At 53.1% G+C, this 25,299-nt stretch overlaps 1 protein-coding gene across 4 annotated transcripts; it reads left to right on the top strand.

The window, feature by feature from the left end:
- The first annotated feature begins 270 nt into the window (after positions 1-270).
- On the top strand, positions 271-24,574 carry LOC127052599 (glutathione S-transferase Mu 1-like). 4 transcript variants are annotated; one of them, XM_050956454.1, is made up of 8 exons: positions 271-380; positions 3,758-3,836; positions 10,533-10,597; positions 11,109-11,190; positions 11,430-11,530; positions 12,150-12,245; positions 12,369-12,479; positions 13,408-13,739. In XM_050956454.1, exons 1-8 carry the CDS (start codon positions 345-347, stop codon positions 13,501-13,503), a joined length of 666 nt encoding a protein of 221 aa, XP_050812411.1. In that variant the 5' UTR covers positions 271-344; the 3' UTR covers positions 13,504-13,739. The 4 variants fall into 4 exon arrangements, with proteins under 4 accessions (XP_050812411.1, XP_050812413.1, XP_050812412.1 ...); XM_050956456.1 differs by lacking the exons at positions 3,758-3,836; positions 10,533-10,597; positions 11,109-11,190; ... (2 more) ...; positions 12,369-12,479; positions 13,408-13,739 and adding exons at positions 19,792-19,867; positions 21,734-21,798; positions 22,017-22,098; ... (2 more) ...; positions 22,877-22,987; positions 24,264-24,574 and having other exon boundaries at positions 298-380; XM_050956455.1 differs by lacking the exons at positions 271-380; positions 3,758-3,836; positions 10,533-10,597; ... (3 more) ...; positions 12,369-12,479; positions 13,408-13,739 and adding exons at positions 16,796-16,916; positions 19,792-19,867; positions 21,734-21,798; ... (3 more) ...; positions 22,877-22,987; positions 24,264-24,574.
- The last annotated feature ends 725 nt before the right edge of the window (positions 24,575-25,299 follow it).

The following is a 25,299-nucleotide window of genomic DNA, read 5'->3' as shown; positions in this document are numbered from 1 at the left end:
CAGGGCATAACACTGCAGGGAGCAGGCAGCAATGAGCTAAATTAACCTCCAAGCCCCACAGAGATAGTGGGAGGTCGGTCCCTCGCGGAGAGCGGAGCTGGGCTGGGCAGGGCAGGGCAGGGCAGGGGCGGGGGGGGGCACAGGCGAGGGGTCTCTGGGGCTGCAGACAGCCAGGACAGGGTTAACAGGTAGGGTCCGCAGCCTTCAGGATCCGCCCAGGCCTGGGGAAGCGAGTTTGGCCGGACAGGCAAGTAACCGGAATCCGGGGCGGGAGCTCAGATCTCCGCCCCCGCGGCCCTACCCGAGCCCATCGAGCCGCGGCGGGACTGGAGCGCAGGGGCAGCATGGAAGTGACTCTGGGCTACTGGGACATCCGCGGGGTGAGCGCGGGCAGCGCCGGGTCAGCGCGCAGTGGGGTAGCGGCCCTCCAGCTATGGAGACGGGGTGGGGGTGCAGGAGTGGGGCAGGCAGTTCCCCCAGGTATGGGGGAGGGGTAAAGGCGTAGGGCAGTCAGCCCCCCAGCTGTGGGAGAGGGGTGGGGGGATACAGGAGAGGGGCAGGCGGCCCCCCAGCTATGGGAGAGGGGTGGGGGGATACAGGAGAGGGGCAGGCGGCCCTCCAGCTATGGAGACGGGGTGGGGGTGCAGGAGTGGGGCAGGCAGTTCCCCCAGGTATGGGGGAGGGGTAAAGGAGTAGGGCAGTCAGCCCCCCAGCTGTGGGAGAGGGGTGGGGGGATACAGGAGAGGGGCAGGCGGCCCCCCGCTATGGGGTGGGGTGAGGGTGCAGGCAGTTCCCCCAGGTATGGGGGAGGGGTAAAGGAGTAGGGCAGTCGGCCCCCCAGTTGTGGGAGAGGGGTGGGGGACACAGGAGAGGGGTAGGCAGCCCCCCAGCTATGGGAGAGGGGCGGGGGGATACAGGAGAGGGGCAGGCGGCCCCCCAGCTTTGGGGCGGGGTGAGGGTGCAGGAGTGGGGCAGGCAGTTCCCCAGCTATGGGGATACAGGAGTGGGGCAGGCAGCCCCCCAGCTATGGGTGGGGTGAGGGTGCAGGAGTGGGGCAGGCAGCTTCCGAGCTATGGGGGAGGGGTAAAGGGGTGGGGCAGTCAGCCCCCCAGCTATGGGGGACACAGGAGAGGAGCAGGCAGCCCCCCCGCTATGGGGTGGGGTGAGAGTGCAGGAGTGGGGCAGGCAACCCCCAGCTATGGGGGAGGGGTGGGAGCAGGGCAGGCGGCCCCAGCTATGGGGGAAGGGTAAAGGAGTGGGGCAGTTGGCCCCTCAGCCATGGGGCTGGGGTGGCAGCTGGGCAGGCAGCCCCAGCTATGAGGAAAGGGTAAAAGAGTGGGACAGGTGGCCCTCCAGCTGTGGGGAAGGGGTGGGGGATACAGGAAAGGGGCAGGCAGCTCCCTAGCTATGGAGGAGGTCTCTGTAGGGGAATGTATGGGTTGGTTCTATCAGATTTGCTTGGGATCACATGTCATGATAGCCAAGATTTCCCCGGGGTAGGGGGATGGGCTCTTGCAAGCAGATCAGTTGACAATTCAGCTGTGAGCCCTAGGAGCACAGGGCCCCATCACCTGAAAATGTCTGTCATCCACTCTTATCCCCTCCCCAAGGGTGGGGCTGGGGGAAGGTTATCCCTGCCCAGAAGCCAATGCCCATGTGCATCCCTGCAGAAAGCCCTGTACACTCCTGGCCCCTGCCTCTTTCTGCAGTGAAACTCCGATGGACCCGTCCCACTGCCAGGCCTTGACTGGGCACTTTATTTGTAATCGTCTTTAAAAGTTTTGTTTCCCAACAGCAGGTGTCTGGGGAGAGGGGAAGCATGTCATTGGTGGGTGTATCCCCCCTAGTGGCTGGTGACTTGAAGGTCAGGAGCCCCATTGCAATTTTCCATTAGTTGCCATGTGGTCTCAGCAAGAAAGACCCTCTCGGGGTCCACAATGCAATGCAGGGTTCCTAACTCAGGCTATTGAAACTCCTAGGAGCATGTGTAATGCTGTGGAGCAGGTGTGTTGTCGGTCTCCCCTCACACATATGATCTGCGCTCCATGGTAGATTTGAGTCTGTTAGAGCTTTAGCTCAAGCTGCAGCAGCTTGTACTATTACAGTCCCACATGGGAAATTTATTCATTAAATTGTAGAAGATGGGGATTAATATGAGAACTGAAAGGTGGATAAAGAACTGGTTAAAGGGGAGACTGGAACAGGTCATGCTGAAAGATGAACTGCCAGGCTGGAGGGAAGTTACTAGGAGCGTTCCACGCAGAGCTCAGTCTTCGGTCCAATCTCATTTAACATTTTCATTCATGACCTTGGCAAAAAAAAAGTGGGAGTGTGCTAATAAAATGTGTGAGTGACACAAAGCTGGGAGGTATTGCCAATATGGAGGAGGACTGGAATATCACACAAGACGATCTGGATGATCTTGAAAACTGGAGGAATAAAAATGGGATGAAATTTAATAGTGCAGAGTGCAAGGTCATGAATGTAGGCACTAACAACAAGAATATTTGCTATAAGCTGGGGCTGTATCTGTTGGAAGCGACAGAGGAGCCAAAAGACCTGAGTACTGCGTGATCACAGGATGTCTATGAGCCCCCAATGTGATGTGACTGTGAAAAAGGCTAATGCCTCGCCAGATGCATCCTAGGACTGCATTTCTATTAGAGATAGGGAAGTGTTAGTACCATTATGCAAGGCACTGATGAGACCTCATCTGGAATACCGTGTGCAATTCTGGTTTCATGGTTAAGAAAGATGAATTCAAACTTGAACTGGTGCAGAGAAGGGCTACTAGGATAATCAGAGAAATGGAAAACTTACTGTGCAAGAGGCGACTTGAAGAGCTTGGCTTGTTTAGCCAAACCAAACGAAGGCTGAGGGGAGATATGATCATTCTCTGTTAACACATATAGGGAGGGAGAGCAGTGCCAGTGTGGACACAAGAACAAACGGCTATAAACTGGCCATAAACAAGTTTAGCCCTGAAACTAGATGAAGATTTCTGACCATCAGAGGAGTGAAGTTCTGGAACAGCCTTCCAAGGGGAGCAGTGGGAGCAAAAAACTAACTGGTTTCAAGACTGAGCTTGATGAGTTTATGGAGGGAATGATGTGATGAGGGTGGCTACAATGACATGTGGCCTGTCTGTGACTGCTAGTAGCAAAAATCCCCAATGGCTGGAGACCAGATGTTCGATGAGGAGGGCTTTGAGTTATTCCAGAGGATTCTTTCCCAGGTGTCTGGCTGGTGGGTCTTGCCCACATACTCAGGGTTCAACAGATTACAATATTTGGGGTTGGGATTAGCAGAGACCCTGTGTTTTTTTTTACCTTCCTCTGCAGCATGGGTCACAGGTCACTTGCAAGTTTAAACTAGTGTCAGTGGTGGATTCTTGGTAACTTGAAGTCTTTAAATCATAGTTCAGTTACTCAGCCAGAGGCTAGGGGTCTATTACAGGAGAGGGTGGGGGAGGTTCTGTGGCCTGCGATGTGCAGGTCAGACTAGATGATAATGATGGTCCCTTCTCGCCTTCCACTCTGAGTGATGGAGGTTCCCTGGTTCAATCCCCTGTGCAGCGTTTGGCTAAGGTAGAAGCTGTCACGTGTGATCTGTGTATAGTCCTGGGCTCCAGCAGCTGTGAGCAGAATTGGGAGGAAGGTCAATTTATCTTGCTTTCTGGAGAGGGGCAAGCTCTGGGCTCGCCCAATGGAACTGGAGGGATCCTGACATGTAAATGCTCTTGTGCTCCTCTTTGCAGCTTGCTCACGCCATCCGACTGCTGCTGGAATACACGGGCACTCCCTATGAGGACAAGCAATACAGCCCCAGCGGGGAAGGTAAGGTGTCATGGCTGGAGATCGCGCCCAGGGCTGCCTTGGCCTGTGGAGCGTGAGACGGGCACTTGCAAGGTGCGTTGTCTTTTGCAATCTTGACAGGAAACCTGTGTGAAGATCAGAACTGGTGTTGGGGAGGGATACAGAAGTGGCTGGGTCTGTACCAGTGCACTGGAGATCACATTGTGAGAGAGGGGTGCACTGTTATCGTTAGGGCTAAGGAGCATTTTAAGATTCATGCTCAACAGTGTTAAATAGCAATAAGTGTCCAGGTCCTTTAACAGCACTGAATGGTCCCCTTGTTGACCTGGCATCTTGGGTCCTGAGTCACCTTAGAGCAGGCCCTTCACTTAGGGTCTATGCTTGTTGAAGGCAATAGAGAGGCTGATGGTGGATCATGCCCAGATCACAGCTGGAAATTGCAAGGAAATCATTGACTAGGGCCAGATTTTTTTCCACAGCAAAAATCAATCAAGTTGCAGTTTACAGATCACACCAGGCAGGAGACCAGCAGCTTTTGCTGCCACCCCTGAAATTTTCCAGGACAACTCTGCAGGGCTAGGAGTAGAAACCAGTTCTGCGTAGGCTGTAACCTTAGACTCGCTGTTAGCAATGAGCTCCCTGGAGGGGCTCAGGTTTCAGCAGATGTTTTAGAAACTGCCTTTTACTCTCTGGCTGGGGATGGGATGTGAGGATTAGTCAGCTAGCGAGGTCAGTTCTGGAGGGCCGGCTGTACAGCCCCTCTGCATTAATGGGGAGGAGGGTCAGACCTGTTACCTCGGTTCCCCTAAAAACCAACCCAGGGTCACACTTGTATTAGTTTTATTATGATGCCGCTGTTGGGTCAGATAGAAAAGAGATGGAGCTTATTCATACACGCAAACATTCACTGCATTCATACCCTCATGCACCCACACACTTACACAGGCGGCGAGTTACCAGAGACAGCATGGAGGCCGAGAAGCTGAAGCGTGGTAGATCTGGTGTGTCCGCCTGCGGTCACGAATCCAGGCTGCTGAGCAGGTCAAGGAGCAGCAGCTGCTTGTGTGCATGGCTGCTTCCTTTTGCTGGAACTGAGCGGCTCCTGCCATGTACACTGAGTTTTCCTTCTGTGTCCGTCACTGAGAAGCATTCCCAGACCAGTTCCTTTCATGCATACCAGGTTCTTCTTGTCTTTACAGCAGTTCATGACTGCCTTCTCAGGGCAGATTATATCAGACACTCCTGGCTCCTCTCTCCTTGCAAAAAGAACAGGAGGACTTGTGGCACCTTAGAGACTAACACGTTTATTTGAGCATAAGCTTTCGTGGGCTACAGCCCACTTCATCGGATGCGTGCAGTTCCTCTCCACCCAGTCCCACATATACTCTCTTGTTCACATTCTCTCTGATTGCATGATGGGATATTACACAGCTTGGAAGTTCATACAAGAGGTAACTTGAAAAGATTACAGAGCTTGCAAAGGTTACAAAACTCAAAAGGCTATGCTAACAATAACTGAAGTTACAAAGTCTGCAAAAAGGTCGCAGAAGTTAATGATACAAGTTACAGATCTTACAATCGCATTTGAGCGGAGGCTTTACATAACAAGACCCCCTTCTCCCTCCTGCCTTAGGTCACTCCTCCTCCAAAGTCTGGTTCTACCGGGTCTGTATTGGCTTCTATTTGCTGTTGCTTACAGGGCCCGGTCCCGCTCCTGCGGCAGTTGATAGCAGAACTCCCATTGCTTTCAGCGAGAGCAGGGATCTGCCCTATATTAAGACAATGCCCTCTGTCTGGAGCTGGCCTTTCTGCTGCTGTAAGGGATGGACTTTGAGGGGCCCGACGCCAGTTGGAGTCCATTGGAGCTGTGGGCATTGCTCAACCCTGGCCAGCCACTTGTAACAGCCACTTCCTATCTCCGCTCTCCCAGGGGCTTGGGTTAACTCTTCTGTGGCTGCAGAGAGACTCTGCGACTCTCTAGGCTTAGACCAATTTCCCACCTTGTTTTTTTGTTTTTTTTGGCTGAGTCATGCTTCCTAAGATTTGGTTATATAATTCTGAAGGTCACAGGGCTGCTCTTTGTCACAGTGAGCAAGAAGAAACCCCAGCTGTGTCAAAGCAATGCATTCTCCCCAAGCAGAAAGTGCAGCTGGATTAGTGCACGGGCAGGGAGTGGCGAGGGAGGGGGGTGACGAGGTCAGGTTGCTTTTGGGCACGGATCCTTTATTACAACATTGCATATTTCTATCCCTTTAGAATCTCGATAAAATTCCACCTTACAACTTCCCAGGGCACCATGAAAGTAAAATTCCCCTTTTGACTGAGACTCAGAAAGGGTGAGTGACTTTGCGTTAAGGTCACCCCGGCTTTGTCCTCACTGCAAAAAAGTGTTTTTTACATAGTTATTTCTCTCTCTGTAAACTCATGGTGGAGACGAGAGACTGGAGTTTTTACCTTGATGCAGCCTCCCCTATCAATCAGCTACGTTGGTGGTTCTCAACCTGTTTACCATTGTGGGCCACACCCTAGTGCTACCTATATGGCCCTGAGGATGGCACATGGGCCACAGCTCTGTGCTGATTGGCCGCAAGCGGCCTATGGGCCACAGGTTGAGAACTACTGAGTCACATCAAGGTAAGAACCACAGTGCCTTGGCCCCACCAGAATTTTACCTCAAGACAGCTATCGCAGTGTAAACACACCCTTTCTTGCAGTGAAGACCAAGCCCTGGTGAGTGAGTGACAGAGCTGGGAGTGAAACCCAGGTGTCCTCATGCCAAGCCTGTGCTCTCACCACTAGACTCTGCTCTCTTTATGGAAAAGAACTAGCTGTACACTGGACAGGGAGGTCCAGTTCCGGCAGATTGTCCTTACACTGGGGACAATTACAGAGCCGATCCTCTGGCTGGAACTCAGGACCCTGGCTGGAACCTGTACCAGGAGGTGCTTGTCACAAGCAATAGCATCATTTGTCTTGATTAAAGACCGTAAGAATTACAATTCCTGCCTTTCATGGCTGGGGAGAGGGAGATTCTCAGCTGGTGTAAATGGATCTGCCTGGATTTACAGAAGCTGAGGGTAAGACGTTAGGTTTGTATCAGGGTAAGTGGCCCATGGGGACCTATGAGTATTCTCAGGAACTCGTGCCCTGCCCCTCCCCTCTGATTCTGCTGGGTTTATATTCTCCCTGCCCTCCCAGTAAATCCTCTCAAGGTCTGTCTACGCTAAAGTTGGAGGTGTAACTGCAGCAAGCCTCTAGCTAGCTTGCATGCCCATAGCAGTGCCAGCTATACAAGCTCACCTTGGACCCTGGGTGTGTACTCGGGCAGCTGGCCCGTGCTGACGCAGCTTCACTGCTATTGGTACCTGGACCATCCAGGTCAAAGCTAGCTCAGGTGTGTCTACATGTGCTGCAATTACACCCCTAGTTTGCACTGCAGACAGACCCTATGTCCCCAGGGTTGGAGGACCCCGGGCTTATATCCCAGTTCAGGCTGCACTAGTGGGGATGGATTTGCTGCACGTTTATTTCATAGCCAGCATGGCACCTGCAGGCAAACAGACCTTTGAGCACTGATAAGTGAAACCAGATTGCATATGGCCAATGACACTTATCGCCCTGTGTCAAATGGTGAGGATTTTATATCATTGGGGCTTGTGTGCACCCTGCCTGATTATAAAGGGGACCTGAGCCAGCAGGGAAGCAGGTAAATCCAGACACCGAGCATAGCAGTGAACTGTGCTATTGACACTAGCTCCAAGTCCTAGGAGGAAAGTGCAGATTTAAGGTGGCTTAGAGCAAGGTTTCTGTGGGGTCCAAACACAGCCGAGGTTTCTGTAACATCCATAGAAAATCTCCGTTGATACCACCTATCCTAGGGGCCTATATGGCCCCCAGAATCGTTGTATCTGAGCACCTCACAGGTTTTACTGTGTTTAGCTTCACAATCTCCCAGTGTGGTAGGGAAGTGCGGTTAGTCTTGGATCCCGGTTTTACAGATGGGCAACTCGGGCTCTGAGTGGCTTCGTGGTTTCCCCAAGGGAACCCAGGGAGTCTATGGCAGAGCGGAGATTTGAACTTCAGTCTCCCAAATCCCCAGGCTCATGCTCTTAACTACTGGCCCATCCTATTAGAGACGGGCTTCCCGGCAGGAAAGGTCTTTGATTCTGTGTTTGTCTGGCACCCAGCACCCAGTTCTCAGCTGGCCTCAGGCACTCCAGTAATAAACCCCATATTGTGATCATAGTGTCTAGCCTTGGCACTGAGCTGTTTCATTATGTTTCTAAAAGGTCGGTAAATGGCACTGTCAGGGAACGAGAGGCCAGCGTGGGCAGGAGTGTTGGCCAAAAGGATCAGTTGTGGGGGCTTGATGTTAGCCATGTAAATGAGCAGCATGGCTTTCCTCAGAGGTGCTGAGCAGCTGTAGCTCCTAGGGATTTCAACGGGAGCAGGGCGTGCTCAGTACTTCTGAAAATCAGGCGTTTGTGCCCAGGTTTGGCATCTAAAATCAGAGGCCAGTGGTGAAAATTGTGGCCATTAAGTATCTATTGCTGAAACACTGCTCCTTCGTGCTTGGATATGTGGAGGCTTTTACCTGTTTTTTCTAGGCCCGGATGCCAAGCTGCATGTCCAGAATGGCACAGCTCAGGAACGGGAGGGGGAACACAGGTGGCTTTCAAAGTGGCCTGCCCCAGTGTTAGAGCAGCCCAGAGGGTGCTGTAAGCTACCACAGCCTTGAGTGGCTGCTCTGCTATGTCAGAACAGGCATGCCTCATGCCAGCAGCTGAGCAGAAGTATGGTATAGGGCAGGGGTGGCGAGTTGTATGGGTCTATGGTGCCCATGCTTCAGGAATATTCAGGGTCTGTGGTGCTCATGCTCAACCAGTGTTCGGGGCCGAGTCTCTCCTCTGGCCCTGCCTGCTGCCCCCAGGTGATTTAAAAGAGCCTGGGGCGCCCTGGCTGCTGCCATCGCCGCCACTGACAGTGCAGTGGGGTTAAGGGAGCTTCCTGCTTGGCCTTGGTCCTTCCTACTCCTGGAAGCAGCTGGCATGACCCCACGGCCACGGTGGAGGGGGTGGGGATGGTCTCCGCGTGCTGCCCCCGCCCCGAGCACCGACTCCGCAGTTTCCATTGGCCGGGAACAGTGGCCAATGGGAGCTGTGGGGGCAGTACTTGTGGGCAGTGGTGCTAGGAGACCCCCAGCCTCCCCTCCTAGGAGCGGCTGCCAGAGGGGTGTTTGGGTCACTTTCGGGAGCTGCCCAAGGTAAGCACCGGACCCCTCATTCTCTCCCACACCCCAGTCTTGAGTCTGCACTCAAACTGTCCTAGAGCCTAAACCCCAAACCCCCTTCTGCATCCAAACTCCCTCCCAGAGCCTGAATCCCAAACTCCCTTCTGCACCCAAACTCCCTCCCAGAGCCCATACCCCCTCCTGCAATCCTACCCCAGCCCAGAGCCTGCACCCAAACTCCATCCCAGAGCCCGCTCCCTTCCCACACCCAAACTCCAGAGCCTTAGACAGGTGGTGGCAGGCACTTGGACCCATTCTAGGCTCCACCAAAAATTATAAAAACCTGCTGACCCAGTTATAGGGCTGTCCAAGGGTTTTCCTGGTGGGAAGCTCTGTCTGGGTTCTGGCCCTTTTCTGCTGCTAGAGTGGTACAAAGTGGCCAGCATGAGGACCCAAGTTTTTTTCCAGCCCTAGACTTGGAGCAGTGTTGGTTAGAGGTGAGGCATGGGCCAGGGTCCTCTCCCCTCAGCTCCTGGGGTGTGAGGAGAGGGAGAGAGCAGGGAACTCAATCTCCAATTCTATCACCAGTCACTGTTGCCTTTCTGACTAAAAGTGTGGACTCTTGGCTTAAAGGCTACGGGGGTTGTGGGAGGGAGAATGGGAAAGGAAGGAGATGGCGGAGGGAAGATGTAAGGTGGGGGATGAAGAGGATGGGAGGGAAAGGGACACAGTGAGTGTGTGGGTGACAGGAGAAATGCAGTGGGGTGGGTATTTGTGGGGTGACAGTGCTGGTTAGAGATACTGTATCCCAACCCCTCCACTGCATCTCCAACCACCACTGCTACCCCACAAACACCCACCCCACTGCATCTCTCCCCTGCCACCCTCACTGCATCCACCCACTGCATCTCCAGCCCCACTCACCCCCCACTCCCACTTACTGTATCCCAACCCCTCCACTGCAAGTGGGAGTGGGGGTGAGTGGGGCTGGAGGTGCAGTGGGTGGATGCAGTGAGGGTGGCAGGGGAGAGATGCAGTGGGGTGGGTGTTTGTGGGGTAGCAGTGGTGGTTGGAGATGCAGTGGAGGGGTTGAGATGCAGTGAGTGGGTGTGGGGAGGAGTGGGAGATGCAGTGGGTGGGTGCTGTGAGGGTGGCGGGGAGAGATGCAGTGGGGTGGGTATTTGTGGGGTAGCAGTGGTGGTTGGAGACGCAGTGAGTGGGTGTGGGGAGTGAGGAGGGAGATGCAGTGAGTGGGTGTGGTGAGCGTGGCAGGGGAGAGATGCAGTGTGGCGGGTGTTCATAGGGTATCAGTGATGGTTGGGATGCAGTGAGTGGGTGTAGAGAGTAGGGTGGGAGATGCAGTTGTGAGGAGGTGATGTTGATTAGGAGGTGCAGTGGGGTGGGATTGGAGGGTTGGTGGTGAGGGAAATGCAGTGGGGGGCAGGTGTCCATGCCATGGGACTTACCATCCTGTTCTTTACCTCAAGGTCCTGATTATGATATAAGCCAATGGACTAACGAGAAAGAGAAGCTGGGGCTGGATTTCCCGAACGTACGTAGCAGCCTCCTTTGCTGTTACCCATGTGTCATTGGGGAGGACAGGGTCAGAGAGGGAAGTGGTTGGAGACTAGCAGCTTTCACTGCTGGCTCTGAGGTGGAGCCAGGCTGTTGGCTGGGGAAGGGCTCTCAGCTCTCCAGTGCCCCCTTGGCTGGTGCAGGAGTCTCAGGCCTTGCTGTCTTTGCAGCAGCGAGCACGTGCCATGCCCAGCCTGAGTGTGATCGGTGGTTGTGCATGGCCATAAGGTTAAATGCTAGGCACTCAACAGTGAATCTGGGGCCTTGCTGTCCGTCTGCTCCCCCAAGCAGGGTTAGAAAGGGGCAGGGAGAGGCTGTGTCTGAGCACAGGTGGACTCCAGCAATATGCAGGGCCTTCTCATGAGACACTTAGCTCTGCTCTTTGACCTCCCACCGACTAGGAGGCACAAGTAGCTTGGTGCCCTCCAAGAGCAAGATAAATGGGTGGGGAGAACTTATCCGCTGACATCCTCTCTTTGCCCTCCCAGCTCCCCTATCTCATTGATGGCCAGACAAAGCTCACGCAAAGCAATGCTATCCTCCGCTACATAGCGCGCAAACACAAGATGGGTGAGTATTGCTGCGAGTCGAAGGCTTGTCTGAATGGCGAAATTGACTGGACCCGCTCCTCTGGAATAGGTCCCTAGTCCAGAGTAAAAGTGATGGACCATTATTCTAGAAGACCTAGGTCATTCCAGAATAGCTGTGCTGGTCAATTCCCCCCAGTGAAGCCAAGTCCATAGAGGCTAGTTGAGATTTAAACCACGGTTGCTGAGCCTCTCTGCCCCTGTGTGTTTTCTGGCTCCCAGCTGGTGAGAGCGAGGAGGAGATACAGAGAGTGGACATGCTGGAGAACCAGGTGATGGATTTCCGCCTGGCCTTTGCAAGGATCTGCTACAGCCCTGACTTCGTGAGTGCATCCCTGCTCCCCCGGGGGTGTGGGTCAGAGCTGGAGTGCAACAGATGGCTCAGGAGGGTCACATGGGGTTAACAGGTGTAGATATAATCCAGAGCTTTACAAGCCTCCATTAATTACCTGGGAAGAAGAGTAGTTATCCCCATTTTAGAGAGGCGTGAGAGAGAGAAGTGATGTGACTTGCCTGAGGTCCCATAATAAACCAGTAGCAGAGGTAGGATAGAATTTGAGCCCTCCCTAGATTCAACACTGCCTGTTCCCCCAACCCACGCTGCCTCACAGACAAAGAGAGGTGGAATTGGTCAGGGATTGTGTGTCAGAGCAGACCAGTCTGTGAAGTCTATTATGGCTCCTCTTTAGCTACAGCCTCCTCCTTCAAAGGAAGGTGAATCATTTCTATCGTGCACTAGACTGGTTATTTGATGCTGGCATGGCAGGGAGGAGAGTGTCTGAGACGGGAGTTCCCTTCAGATGATCAGTTTATGCCCCAAAGGTTGGGACTGAATTACCTCTGTCACTGCCTTGGGCCACCTGAGAAAGCCGGAACTCTGGGTGATGGGGATTGCGAGGATTTGACCCACAGCTCCCTTGCTTCTGTTTTCCCTTTTTGCAGGAGAAACTGAAGCCGGAGTACTTGGAGCAGCTGCCCGGGAAGCTGAAACTGTTCTCCCAGTTCCTGGGGAACAGGAAGTGGTTTGCTGGGGAGAAGGTATGTCACTAGACAGGGGCTGAGGATGTAGCTGCTCTGTGCTAAAGCGAGGCCAGAGATGGGAAGTGCAGATCGGGATGGTTCTGATCTGACGCTCTGCTTATTTTCATTCTGACTTCCAAGCTCACCTATGTCGACTTCCTCATGTATGATATCCTGGATCAGGTCCGCATGTTTGAGCCCAAATGCCTGGATCAGCTGAAGAATCTGAAGGATTTTCTTGAACGATTTGAGGTGAGCGTGGTCCTGACTCCCCTGTGACATGCTGCTCTCTGGATCTCCAGGGATGGCCAAGCTAGTTCCAGTTCTGCAGTGTCTGCAGCATGTGACCCTTGGTCAAGTTACTTTTGTCAATTAAAGTTGATAGATGGTTTCCATTCTAAGCCTTCTGCACCCTTTGTCTTGTCAAAACAATAACGCACCTCTTGGTCCTTTTCATAATATATGGAATCAGAGTTCACTTTAAACAGGAGGTGTTCACTATAGAAGACAATCACACACTAAAGACATACAAACAAGTTTCCACATAGCTCAAGTTCCAGCACTGTCTCCCTTGTGAAAAGCTCCAGACAGGGAATTGGTGCACAGCACATAGTCACCTAGTAGCTGAATAATATATTGTAAGTGCACATCATTACAGTCCTGAATTTCTCAAGCTTGGTTCTTGGGCAGAGGAGATTTTGAGGAGCGGACTGAGTTTGGAACCGAAAAAACTGTTTTTGAGAGATGGAGCTTTGAGAAGTTACAGGACTTCCGGCTTTTAGAAAGTGCTTTATCTGCTCCTAAATGTAGAGAAGCTCAGCAGTGTAAGGGCCTGGCTTCCAGAAGTGCTGAGTGAAATCGATCGGAGCAGTGAGTGGGTCAGCAGCTTTGAAAAATCACATCCTTGGGTCTGATCCAAAGCCTTTTGAAGTCTGTGTCAAGGCTCCCACTGATTTCAGCAAACTTTGGATCAGACCCTTCGTCCTCCAGAAGAACTGGGCCATAGGACATGTCTGACAAGACGTGGCTGCATGCCTTTCTGGTTTGCAATGGGGAACGATTCCCAAGCAGCTGTTTGGCTGCAGCCTGTGCTGAATTTCTGGCTGTGATGATGGATAGGGGGCATGTGAGGAGCTGATGATGTCTCTTTACATTGATGGATCTTTTGCTTTCCCTGTAGGCCCTGGAGAAGATCGCAGCCTATATGAGTTCTGGCCGCTACATGAAGGCTCCCATTTTCTGGAGAGCTGCCCAGTGGAGCAACAAAAAGGAGTAGGCTCGAGTGGAGCTCAGCAAATGTCAAACAACTCTGTTGGCATTGACCCACTGCAGCATGTGAGAAGGAGACGAAGACCCCTGGGACCCCTCTAGCTTGCCAAGTCACATTAAACAGCAAATCAGTAATAGCTGAAATCCACAAGCCCTGTTGTAATCCTTCCTGCTAAGCTAGCTGTGATTCCCACTTACTGGCTAATGAAAACATTTTGGTGACTATATAGTCATCTCAGCTTATTGACTTTCCTGGTTTCTATTTGTTTTTTAAAAATAGATCTCTAAGGAGTTCTGATTAGTAGACCCTTAGTTCTACTTTTAAACCTCTTCTGAGTTTCAGCATTTATCCCAGCATGCAGGCCAGTTCCTGCTCCCATTGGTGCTCTTCAGATGGCCAAGTTGCTCTTTGACAAAGGGCTCTGAATTTCAGAGGTGTTGAGCACCCACCATTCCTTTGAGCCCATGTGCATATGAAAATATAAACAGAAGGATAATTCTCCCCTCCCGTTAAATGTGCTCTCTCCTGAAGCACCCCACACGCACTGGCTTGTGATCATACATGCAGAAAAAACATCATGTTTCAAAGGGGACGGAAGATTTTCCTTTTGTGACTAGAGACATATAAGAAGTTGGCTAGTTCCTGAGGGCCATCAGGAGAAAGCCCTGATGTCATATCCAATGCATAATCATGGTACTAATTAAATCACCATCCTCCCCTCTGAAAGGACAGCTCAGCCAGGTAGAGGGGAGAGAAAGTTGGATGCACCCAATCAGGTTTCTAAGTGTGCTGCTCCCTGCAGTCCCTCTTCTGATCCCCAAGAGAACTCAGTCTGGCCCCTCCATTTAGGTGGATACAGCAGAGCTGAGCTGTCTGGAAGCTTGGTCCCAAAGCACTGAGCTGCTGCAGCATTGCACACAGCTGAGAGAGCAAGTAATGCAGTGCTTGTATGTGCTGGGAGCCACAGCTGCGAGCAGGTTTAGGGAGAAGTAGTCTGGATTTGTGCAACTGCAAAGAACCCCTAGGGCATTAGTGGAGAATAGCAGAGAGGGAACCAGTCATTCCAGTCGGGTGGAGGTTTTGAGGCGTATGTAAATCCCTGGCCTTTCAATCTCCAAAGCCACAGGCCTCTGCTGTGTAAGCTAAAGGAGATCTCCCTTAGCTGGCAGATGTAATAGGTCCTTTATCCACCTTGTGGGTTCAGCTACACGCTCAAGGATGAGCAAACTTTTTGGCCTGAGGGCTGCATCGGGTTTTGTAAATTGTATGGAGGGCTGGTTAGGGGAGGGGGTTGTGGCCAAGTCCCCACCTCCTATCTACCCCCCTGGATCCCCTGCCCCATCCAACCACCCCTTCTCCCTGCCCCCACATCCAACCCCTCTTCTCATTCCTGATGGCCTGCCCAGGACTCCTGCCCCATCCAACCACTCCTTCTCCCTGCCCCCTTCCCCCATCCAACCCCTCCCTTCATTCCTGATGCCCCCCCCGGGACCCCTGCCCCCATTCAACCCATTCCCACCCCAACCCCTATACACACCACCACCTCAAACTCCCCTGCCCTCTCTCCAACCCTCCCTTGCTTCCTGCCCCCTTACCGCACTGCCTGGAGCACCGGTGGCTGGTGGAACTACAGCTGCACCGCCTGGCTGGAGCCGGGCCATGCTGCCACCATACAGAGCTGGTCAGGCCGGACTCTGCACCAGTGAGAGAGTGAGGCTGCGGGGGAGGAGCCGGGGGCCAGGCAGGATGGGGCCAGGGGCTGTAGTTTACCCACCTCTGTACTAGAGGACACCATCACACACTTGCTCCTATGTACACAGTGTCAGTACATTACACAATGAGTGCAATGTTTATGGCAATGTCTGTGACTATATCTCCCTTGCTGAGCAGCATGTTAGCTGGGGGCTCCCTGTGTGTCTTCCTCTAATCTCTGGCAAGCTAGGAGTGTATGCCCTTTGTTTCCCACAACGATCACGCAACACAGCTTTCCCCTGCACCTAAACCCAAGGGCCAGCTACCCTGACACAAGCATGGAGAAATGGTGACCTCAGGGGGGTCGAGGGTGAGGTACCGATGGGGAAAGAGATGGGGAGCAGCAGGGTGAGACAATGGGAGAATGGCTGACAGCACAGGAGAAAAGCTGGTATAGTGTGGCTAAGGGGTGCGATGGAAGGGGGCCAAAGGGCAAGTGGAGTATACGGGGGAGATGCCCCCCTTCAGAGCAAATACAAAGATGTGATGCTGGTATGAGAAGGAGAAAACCCTGGAGAATGTAAGTAGGGCCTGGGCCTTTTGGAAAGCCCTGCATGGGGAGGAGGAGGTAGCGATTGGCCCCCCAGAATACTGTTCCTGGAGTACTGCATTGGAAGGTTGCCAGCTCAGCCTAATCCCCTCTCTGCCCCTGCAGTTGATGCTCAGTGCAACCATGACTGATGCCTGCAGGCAGTGCCCCTCTCAATTTCAGGAGCATTTCTTTATCTTGCATCTCCTGTTGGCAGCACATGGTAGAGCCATCTCCCCTAGCTGGGAAGCATGGGCCTGATTCTGATCGAACACTGGTGTAAATCAGGAGTAACCTCACTGGGCCCAGTTCCTGTCTCACCCAGGTGTAAATCAGGAATAACTCCATTTAGGTCGGGGAGCTGCACTGGTGTCAAACTGGGGTGAGTAAGAGGAGATTCGGACCCGTTGTCTTCTGGGAGGCTGAGCGTGAGCTTTGCTTTGGATTAAATCTCTTTGCCACGCCTTTGCTTAGACCAACATCTCTGAGGATAGGAGCGGCTCTACCCATTTTCCAGCGGGTCCCCCCTCCTCGCTCTCTGCACAGGCTCCACCCCAGAGTCCGCCGGGCGGTGATTCATTTAAAGAGGCACTGCCCCGTTGAAAACAAAACCCGGGCTAGAACGAATCCGGGCCCCGGCCCGTGTGAATAGCACCTCGCACGCAAAACCGCTTTAGGTGGGCACCTTCCCCCCTGCAGCGCCAACACCCTGCAAGCGGGCCGGGCTGCGCTGCTGGTCGCTCCTCAGCGGTACATGTGCCCGGCGCTGCAGCGTCCGCCGCGCAAACCTCTGCCCCGCAGCGCCGCGGGTTCGCCCCGCGCTGGGATTCTGTGGCGCAGGGATCTGGGCTTCGCCTGGAGCCCAGCAGCCAGAACCTGCTTCCCCGCAATCGCCCGTTCAAATAAAGCACCCCGGAGGCGGGGTTTGGGAGGTGCGGCCCCTTTAACATCCCCCCGCCTTGGGCTGTGCTCGGCAGCCCCGCCCCTTGCCGGGCACGTTATAAACCCCCCGCCGCCGCTCTCTGCTCTAGACTCCCCGCTAGCTGCAGCTGCCGGACCAGTTGTGTAAAGCGTTAGGAAAAGCACCGCACCGCACCGCACCATGCCGATGGTTCTCGGGTACTGGGACATCCGCGGGGTGAGTCCGAGCTGCAGCGCAGGGGGTGGGCCGGCTGCTCGGCCCGGGCTGGGCTGGGCTTGGCAGGAGCTGGCTGGCAAACGCTGTTGTTTTCATCTCTCCCTGGGCCCAACTCTCTGACCGAGCAGGGTTATGTTTCTGGAGGCTGCTGAGGCTGGGCGGGTGGGGCCCTACCAAATTCACAGCCCTGAAAAATGTCACCTACTGTGAAATCAGGTCTTGTCTGTGCTTTTCCCCTCTGCAGATTTCAGGGGGGACACCAGCATTTCTCAAATTGGGGAGCCCTGACCCACGAGGGGGTTGCAGGGGGTCAGAGGTGACTTTTTAAGGGGTTGTGGTATTGCCACCCTTACTTCTGTGCTGCCTTCAGAGCTGGGTGCCTAGTCAACAGCTGCCACTTGCCAGCCACCCAGCTCTGAAGGCAGCTTCCTGCCAGCAGCAGCACAGAAGTAAGGGTGGCAAGACCTATACTTAGCTAGCCTTGCTTCTGTGCTGCTGACTCTGAAGAAGCAGTAGTACACCCTCCATGCCAATAACCTTATAACTGCCTTCTTCCCCCCCCCCCCAACTCCTTGTTGGGTCAGGACCCCGACATTTCCATCACCCTGACACTTCAGTTTTAAATAGATGAAATAATAAAATTTGCATTTTTAAAAAATGGGCCATGAATTTGGTTGGACCTTATTGATAGACCCTGCTTGCCAGGCAACCCACCTGCCCCTCCTTGCAGCAAAGGCAGTATGTGGGTCCCTGTTGTTTTCCTGCATTGTTTTCACCAGAGCCCTCTACTATTGCAAGAGTCTCTGTAGAAGAGCACCCAGAAAAACAAAGTAAGGGTCCCCCTGTGCTTTTGTCCCAGGGGGTCTCTGGGGATCTGTAGGTGGCTTCAGGGCTATGGGACAGGCACTGAGGAAGTGTCCTGTGTCCCTAGGCAGTGAGTTAAATGGGCCCATGGTGCCTGTGCTCCATCAATATTTAAGAACATGGGCCAGGCTCCACCAATGTTTCGGTTTACCATGCTTTGGGGAGGCCCCATGCTTCAGGGGGACACAGGGTTCAGGGCAGCCTGGGGGGCTAACAGGGAGCCTGGCACCGGCAGCAGCAAGCGATTCGGCCCTGGCCCACCCCACTGGCTCCCGGTGTCGCTTGTGGGAGCGGGCAGAAGTTGGAAAGAGGCCTGACGGGTTGGGAAAAGGGATGGAATGGGGACAGAGAGGGGGTGGAACAGGGGTGGCTTGGGCCAGCTTGCTGCTGCCAGTGCCAGGCTCCCCACTAATCTCTCAGGCCACCCTGGACCTAGAGCGATGACGGATCGGGATGACTGCCCCAGGCCCTGTGCTTTGTGGTGCACTGCACTTCATGGGGATGCAGGGTCCAGGGCAGCTTGGGGCGAGGGTGGGTGGTCAGTGGGAGGCCTGGGGCTAGGAGCAGCAACCTGGCCTCAGCCTGTCCTGCCCCACTCCCTCCTTGCCCCTATTACACTCTTCCTCCAAGCCCCTGCCCTGCCTCTTTCCAATTTCTGTCCCCTCCCCCGAGCGCCGCTGGGGCTGGGTCGCTCACTGCAGCCAGCACCAGATCCCCTGCTAACCCCCGAGGCACCCTGGACCCTGCATCTTCCTGGAGTACAGGGTCTAGGACTGTCGCCCCAGTCTGTCCTATGGATGTTCTGAGCACCACCAAAAACGATACAAACCTGGCACCCATGCCTGTGTTAGCTCACCACAGTGAAGAGTGAGGAAGAGGCAGGTAGAGGGCCAAAGCCCCTGACTCAAGATTGGAGGTGGGGGGGGGGAATCTTGCTCCATTATCATAGTTTTTACCCTCCCCCTCTCCCCCCCCCCGGGGACAACTGGCTGCTCAAACAGGGATGGTCCCAAACTGTCCCAAGCCACTGGAAGGCAGAAATGGCCTTGCACCTGAGCATGCCGTTTGCCTGCTCCCATGCACATGGTGCTGCGTGCTGTAGCCCTCGTGCCTGGCACGGTATCCATGTGGGAAGGGCTGGATTGCAAAACTTACCCTTGCAAGCCCTGTGTTCCTGCCTGTCATGGAGTCTCCGGGCGAGGCTCTGGAACTGCTCCCTGCAAAGCCAGACAGGACTTTGGGGAGCCTCCTCTCCGTTGGAGCAGACTGTCTTCAGGGCAAGAAGCTCACATGGCTTCACCTCCTGGGTCTGACCTTGGAGCATTCAGCATATGTCCCTTTGTGCGCTTCCCACAGCGAGTCCACCCAGGTGGGGTCCTGGGAAAGCCAGAGGGTCCTGCGCCCCCATGTTGCAGTCAGATGTGACTCTTAGCCAGCCAGTAAAACAGAGGTTTATTAGATGACAGGAACACGGTCTAAAACAGAGCTTGTAGGTACTGAGAATGGGACCCCTGAGCTGGGTCCATTCTGGGGCCTAGCAATCCAGACAACCCCATCTGCCCTCACTTCCTGTCCCCAGCCAGTTCCAAACTGAAACCCCTTCCAGCCTCTCCTTTCTGGCCTGTCTCTTTCCTGGGCCAGGAGGTCACCTGATCTTTGTTCACCTTTAGCCATCCTCTTGCAGGGGAGAAGGGCCCCAGCCATTTGTTGCCAGGAGACAGAGTGTTGGCCATTTATGCACGCTGGAGACTTAAGAAATGCATAGGGGAAACTGAGGCACCCCTACAGTATTGAGAGGAAACATGAAGAACAGTCCCACTGCGTCACATCACCATACTGTTTAAATATGACTGTATAGTACTATAGTAAATGAAATAATGAGTTCACACCCCTGTGGCTCTTTGGAGTAAAGCTGATGGCTAACTTGACTCCTGTATCCTGAGGTCGGAATCTCCCCGATCTAATGCTGATACATGCAGGCTCTCACATTGCCATGGTCTTCTCCCTGCAGCTTGCCCATGCCATCCGACTGCTGCTGGAATACACAGGCACCGCATATGAGGACAAGATGTACAGCTGTGGGGAAGGTGAGAGGTGCAGGCTCTTGGTGCCTGAGTGCTTTCAGCATAAAGGGTATTGCTCCAGATGACCTCCCCAAATATCTTCACTGCTCTTGTGAGCTGCGGTGGCTGCAGGAACCAGCGCTCCATGCACATGGCTGGGGTGGCAAGCTGTAGGGGGTGCCCTGCCAGTCCCTGCAAGGGCAACAGTCAGGCAGCCTTTGGCAGCTTGCCTGCAGGAGGTCCACTAATCCTGCAGATTTGGTGGCAATTCGGTGGCGGGTACGCTGAAGCCACGAGACAGCAGACCTCACTCAGGCATGCTGCTGAAGGTTGGCTGGCTGCTGTGCTTGGGGCTGCAAAAAAGCTAGAGCTGCCCCTGCTTGTGAGGCAATTCGAAGTCTAAACACTTGTTACCAGTGGCTTAGGTTATTGCTGCTATGGAGAAACCCCCATTTTATCCTGTACCAAGCAGTTAGGTGTGTGTGTTCTGACATCCTCACTGTGTGCGGCTCTAATAAGATCTGTCAGCTGCAGTCCATGCTACTGCTTAGCATCTGTTGCATGCAGCAATACAATCTTAGGTTGGGATCACGTAGGATCAGGGGAAGTGAAGTTGGGTTGCTTCACTCCGTCAGGGGTGGGACAGAACTTGGTACTGCTGACCTCCAGGGTGAACAGTGAAGCTGGATCATTACCCCTGAATGCTCCACTGAGTGCCAGTAGTAACTTAGGGCATGTCACCCTGCAAAAATGTTTGTCTGGGCTGGCTAATTCTAGTTGCCTTAACCAGGAGGCAGTTCTAAATGGTAGCAGGGAGACTTAAACACCAGCCTTCCCTCTAGTCTTTGTCTTTGGTCAACAGATTGAGTTAAAACTGCAGCTGCCATGTCTGTGGTCCTTAGGATTTTAACTTGTGGTAAGGACACTCAGTGTTTTCATGCCTTGGCCAAATTTTAACTCGTGTCACTGCATTCTGCCAAGCTGAAACTGCAGAGGAAGGCCAACTAGATAGAGAACACCCTGCATTGTGCCCTAACGTGTTGCAGAGGGTTGTGGTGAGCTGATGGGGCTGCCCCATCTACCCAAGGGGCAGTAAGTGTGCGTGGATCACTGCTCTTATCAGCCAAATAAAGCCCAAGTAAGCTGAGAGGTTTTGTACTCAACACTGCCCTCCAGAAACCAAGAAGGCTTATTTCCTCTTATCCAGCGTAGGCTCTCTTAACATGCATCCCCCAGCAGATGTGATTACAGCTCCCTGGTGTTATCCAGGCCAGAGTTTTTTGGACATGCTGCAAGTTGAATGGGCTGACAGTGGACTTTGAGTTAAGTTATTACAGTTGTAAATAATAAACAGGATGAACTCAAGTTAATTGGCAGCTGACTCAAATTACAACAGGTCCTGAGACTGTGCAGCTGTTCTAAAGAAAGCAGCACCTGTTTTAAACTGGCTTAGCTATACTGGTGTGAGAGGCTGTGTAGACCTTTTTATTTTAGTTCAGACCAGGCTTCTAGTTAGATGTATTTCATTTCAGCATGACTTAAACCAGAGTAAAGGGGAGCCACACAGCTTATTGCAACAGTTTAACCTACACCAGGTTAGAAACTTCACCATATTTTAAACCAAAACAGCTTTCTTGTGTAGTCATGGTTACTTGATTGTGAAAGCTGGCCTGGAAGGATTCCAGCTCAGGCCCTCTTTGGCTTAGGACCTGACTTTCAGAAATGCTGAGCCCCTGGTATGTTCTCTGCCTTCAGTGAGCTGATCTTGCTCAGCACCATGGAGAATCTGCACCACAAGTGTGTGCCATGCTACCCCAAGATGCCAGGGGGAGGGATTAGGTGGGTGTGTTGGCAGTGGCCTGGGATGTACCCTCTCTGTTCTCCTTCCAGCTCCAGACTATGACAAAAGCCAGTGGATTAATGAGAAGGAGAAGCTGGGACTGGATTTCCCAAATGTATGTAGAATTGTTCTGGGTGGGTGGGCGGGCAGGCAGGCCCTTCCTTGGGTTGTGGTGGGTTTGGGAGTTTCACTGATTAAGATGAATTTTGGGTGGGGACCAATGCTGGGATATCAATGAGGTTCTTGTGCAGAAGTAGCAGGGAGTGGTGAGTGTGGGAGCCAGAGAAGTGGGAAGAGCTTGCTTACTGACCTTGCCTCTGACTGCCCTTCCAGCTGCCCTACCTCATTGATGGCAAGACCAGGCTCACACAGAGCAATGCCATCCTCCGGTACATCGCGCGCAAGCACAAGTTGTGTGAGTATTGGTGGTGGGAGGTCTGGGTCTCACAAATGATCAAGGGGCTGGAATTTGGCTGGGTAGCTGCCAGTGAGCACTCTGACACTTTGTTCTGTCTCCCAGGTGGCGAGACGGAGGAGGAGATGTTGCGAGTGGACATGCTGGAGAATCAGGCCATGGATTTCCGTATGAGCCTCGTAATGATCGCCTACAATCCCGACTTTGTGAGTTCATCCATGCTGTCCTGGGCGGCTGCAACAAGACCTTGTTGATTTCAGGACACATCCCACTCCAGCACTATGCTATTGGCACACATGGGATTTTCCATACTAGATTGGGTCCATTTAGCTGGTATTCTGCTTCTGGCCTAATACTTAAACCATTATTCACCTGCTCTTGAAGGATTGAGTCACTTGCATAATGCTGTACTGGGGGGATTCACAGGTGACCTGCCCTGAAACATGATACTGCTCACCCTTAGAACCCTCTTATGACAATGGCAAACTCCAGGTACCCTTCCCATTAGAAGAATTTACTGTACATTGGCTTGGCACAGGGTTGCCTTGGTCTAATCCAGAGATGTCTCTGAAATCTTTCCCTCTTCCTCTTTACAGGAGAAAGTGAAGCCTGGCTACTTGGAGCAGCTGCCTGAGAAGCTGAAGCTGGTCTCCCAGTTCCTGGGGAAGAGGAAGTGGTTTGCTGGGGAGAAGGTACATGGTGGGGGTGCGATTGGGGGAGGGGTATGGGAACAGACTTGACTGCCCTGTGTCAATCTCTCTCTCTCTCCTCTCTCCAGATCACTTTTGTTGACTTTCTCATGTACGACATCCTGGATCAGAACCGCATGTTTGAGCCCAAGTGCCTGGATCAGTTCCAAAACCTGAAGGATTTTCTTGACCGCTTTGAGGTGAGGTTTGCCCTGACTCCTGTAATGCACTACCCTGGTTATCCAGGGACAGCCCAGCTTGCCACAGGGGCCTGGGACTGACACATTCCACTGCAAACATTCACTCCTTTGCAGAGAACTAGGCCTCCCAAGCTTCTAGCAACAGACTAAGAATTTCATTCTCTAACAGATACAGCAGCTGCTGGGGCTATTGCTAATAAGTACTCATTAGTACTTCTGGTGGTAATGGAGATGTCACTGCCCCTCTCTGGCACCAATATGGCAGACAGCTCCTCCTGGAGAGAGTGAAGTCCCGTTTGCTCTGTACCACACAAGTTTTTCCCCTCCCAGTGCCCTGTAGATTTGCTTCCGCCCTGATTTGAGGCCTTATTCCTGAGAGAAAAGTCTCTCTCTCTCTCTCTCTCTCTCTTCCCCCCCCCCCCCTTGGCCATGTATCTGATGGGCTTTCTGCTGGCCTCTGAGGACTGGCTACCTCCTCATCTATTGGACAGGCAGCCACATCTTGGTGCCCTGCTTGCTTGGTGATCTTGGCAGGCACTCTTCAGGTGGCACTGGCAAGCTGGGATGAAACACTCCTATCCTGTGAGCCCTCCTAAACAATGTCTCTTGAAATTCCCAAAGGACACTTACTCCTGTTCTACTCTGTCCTTGCTCAGTATGTTGTTGGCCATAAGCTGCTGTGGAAATGGCTGGAGTGGCAGGTTGCTGGCTCCAGGTGGAAATAGGTGCTGGGACAGAAAAGTAGCAAAGGCCATACTTGCCATTAGTAGCTTTCTATATTATCCCAGCCTGACTCCTGCCATAGCTTCAGTGAAGCAAGAGGGTCCTCGTATGTGGATCAGGGGCAATGGCCCAGTCTCCAGTCTGCCAAGGTATAGGACAGTATCTGGGAACTGGTTATGGATTCCTAACTTTGGCCTGGGCCAGAGCAGAGGGCAGCAACTCTGAGGATGTGCTCTGGGGACTGTAGGGAGGAGGTACAGGAGCCAACTTTGCACTCAGGGGATCACCACTCCTCAGTGCTGGGGGAAAGCCTAGCTAATTGGAGGTGTTGGCCACTCCTTGAGCAGCACATAGGGCAGGAAACATCCCACCATGCCAGCAGGTAACACTGATCAGACTCCTGACCAGGGATGTGGGGGAACCTCCTTTGGTGTGGCCCAGAAGAGGCTTAATGTTCATGTTACAGGAGGTTGAGGCTGTGTTGTGAGGTGTTCTGGGAAGCAGACTCTCTCCCCTCTGCTCAGACTTTTCCTCCCCTCTTCTCCCCTACAAGGCCCTGGAGAAGATTGCAGCTTACATGAGCTCTAGCCGCTTCATGAAGACTCCCATCAACAACAGGATGGCCAAATGGAGCAACCAGAAGAAGTAGATCTGTGTGGAGGGGAGGGGCTGGAGGGGAATAATCCAGAGCCCCCGCTTGCTGTTTGTGTACGGACTGCCTCAGCTCAGATGTTGTGAGGGGGTGGATGGTTGAATATGTTAAGTGGCAACTTCAGTGAATTGCTCTGTGGAACAATCACTAAATGTGTGTAGTAACCCTACTCTGAAATGACCAGCCAATAAATGTTTAGTAATTGCACAATGGCTCCCTCTTGCTGAGTTGCCGTAGCCTCTCCAGTGCTGCCGCTGCCTCGTTTCTGTTCAGTTAACCAAGCTGGGAATAGCCAAGTACCCAGCCCCGCATCATGTCTCCTACAGGGCCTCAAGACCAAATCCTGCACTGGCTTTGATGCCGCTGCAGTTGTCAGTGGCATGGCACAGGTGGAACTTCCCCCAACCCCTGGTCATGTAGAATCATGCTGTTGATGTACCTCACTTGGTGGCTAGGGTTAACTTTAGGCTGATCTTTGTACGAACCAAACTAACAGCATCAGCCTGACACTCAGTTGGTGCTGGTCAGTGTTGCTTAGTGGATTTAGAGGGCTGCGGTTACTGTAGATCCTCTTCAAGGGAAGAGGCTCTGGCCTGTTTCCCATTCCATCCTTGTTGGTTGCCAGGAAATGGGGCTTTTAAGCACCAATTACAGGTACTTTCCTTGGGTGCCCTACCCTGACAACCCTGTCCATAGAGGTTGCAGGGGGGGAGTGATGCTCCAGGCTGGGTTGCCATGGCCCTAGCAACTCAAGGATCAGTGTCATCTGAACTTGCAGGGGAGGTTTCCTATGCCCCATCAATTCCTCTGGAGATACTTAATGCTATTTAAACTAGGTAGCTTTAGTAAACTAGGGGTTTGAGGGAAGTCCAGCTGTTGGTGAAAGACTAATGCTACATCAGTAAACAGGTTGGCAGGGCCCCTGTGATCTTGATCT

The sequence above is a fragment of the Gopherus flavomarginatus genome, chromosome 5 (assembly GCF_025201925.1).
Source record: "Gopherus flavomarginatus isolate rGopFla2 chromosome 5, rGopFla2.mat.asm, whole genome shotgun sequence".
Taxonomy (NCBI): Eukaryota; Metazoa; Chordata; order Testudines; family Testudinidae; genus Gopherus; species Gopherus flavomarginatus.
The sequence above is the reverse complement of the archived record's forward strand: the minus strand, read 5'-3'. Positions and strand labels throughout refer to the sequence as shown.

Excerpts from the sequence above, each read along its gene's own strand:
- LOC127052599 (XM_050956454.1), top strand. The coding sequence starts at position 345 with ATGGAAGTGACTCTGGGCTACTGGGACATCCGCGGG. Across the intron at positions 381-3,757 it reads GCTACTGGGACATCCGCGGG|CTTGCTCACGCCATCCGACT; the intron begins GTGAGCGCGGGC and ends TCCTCTTTGCAG. Across the intron at positions 11,191-11,429 it reads AGCGCGCAAACACAAGATGG|CTGGTGAGAGCGAGGAGGAG; the intron begins GTGAGTATTGCT and ends TCTGGCTCCCAG.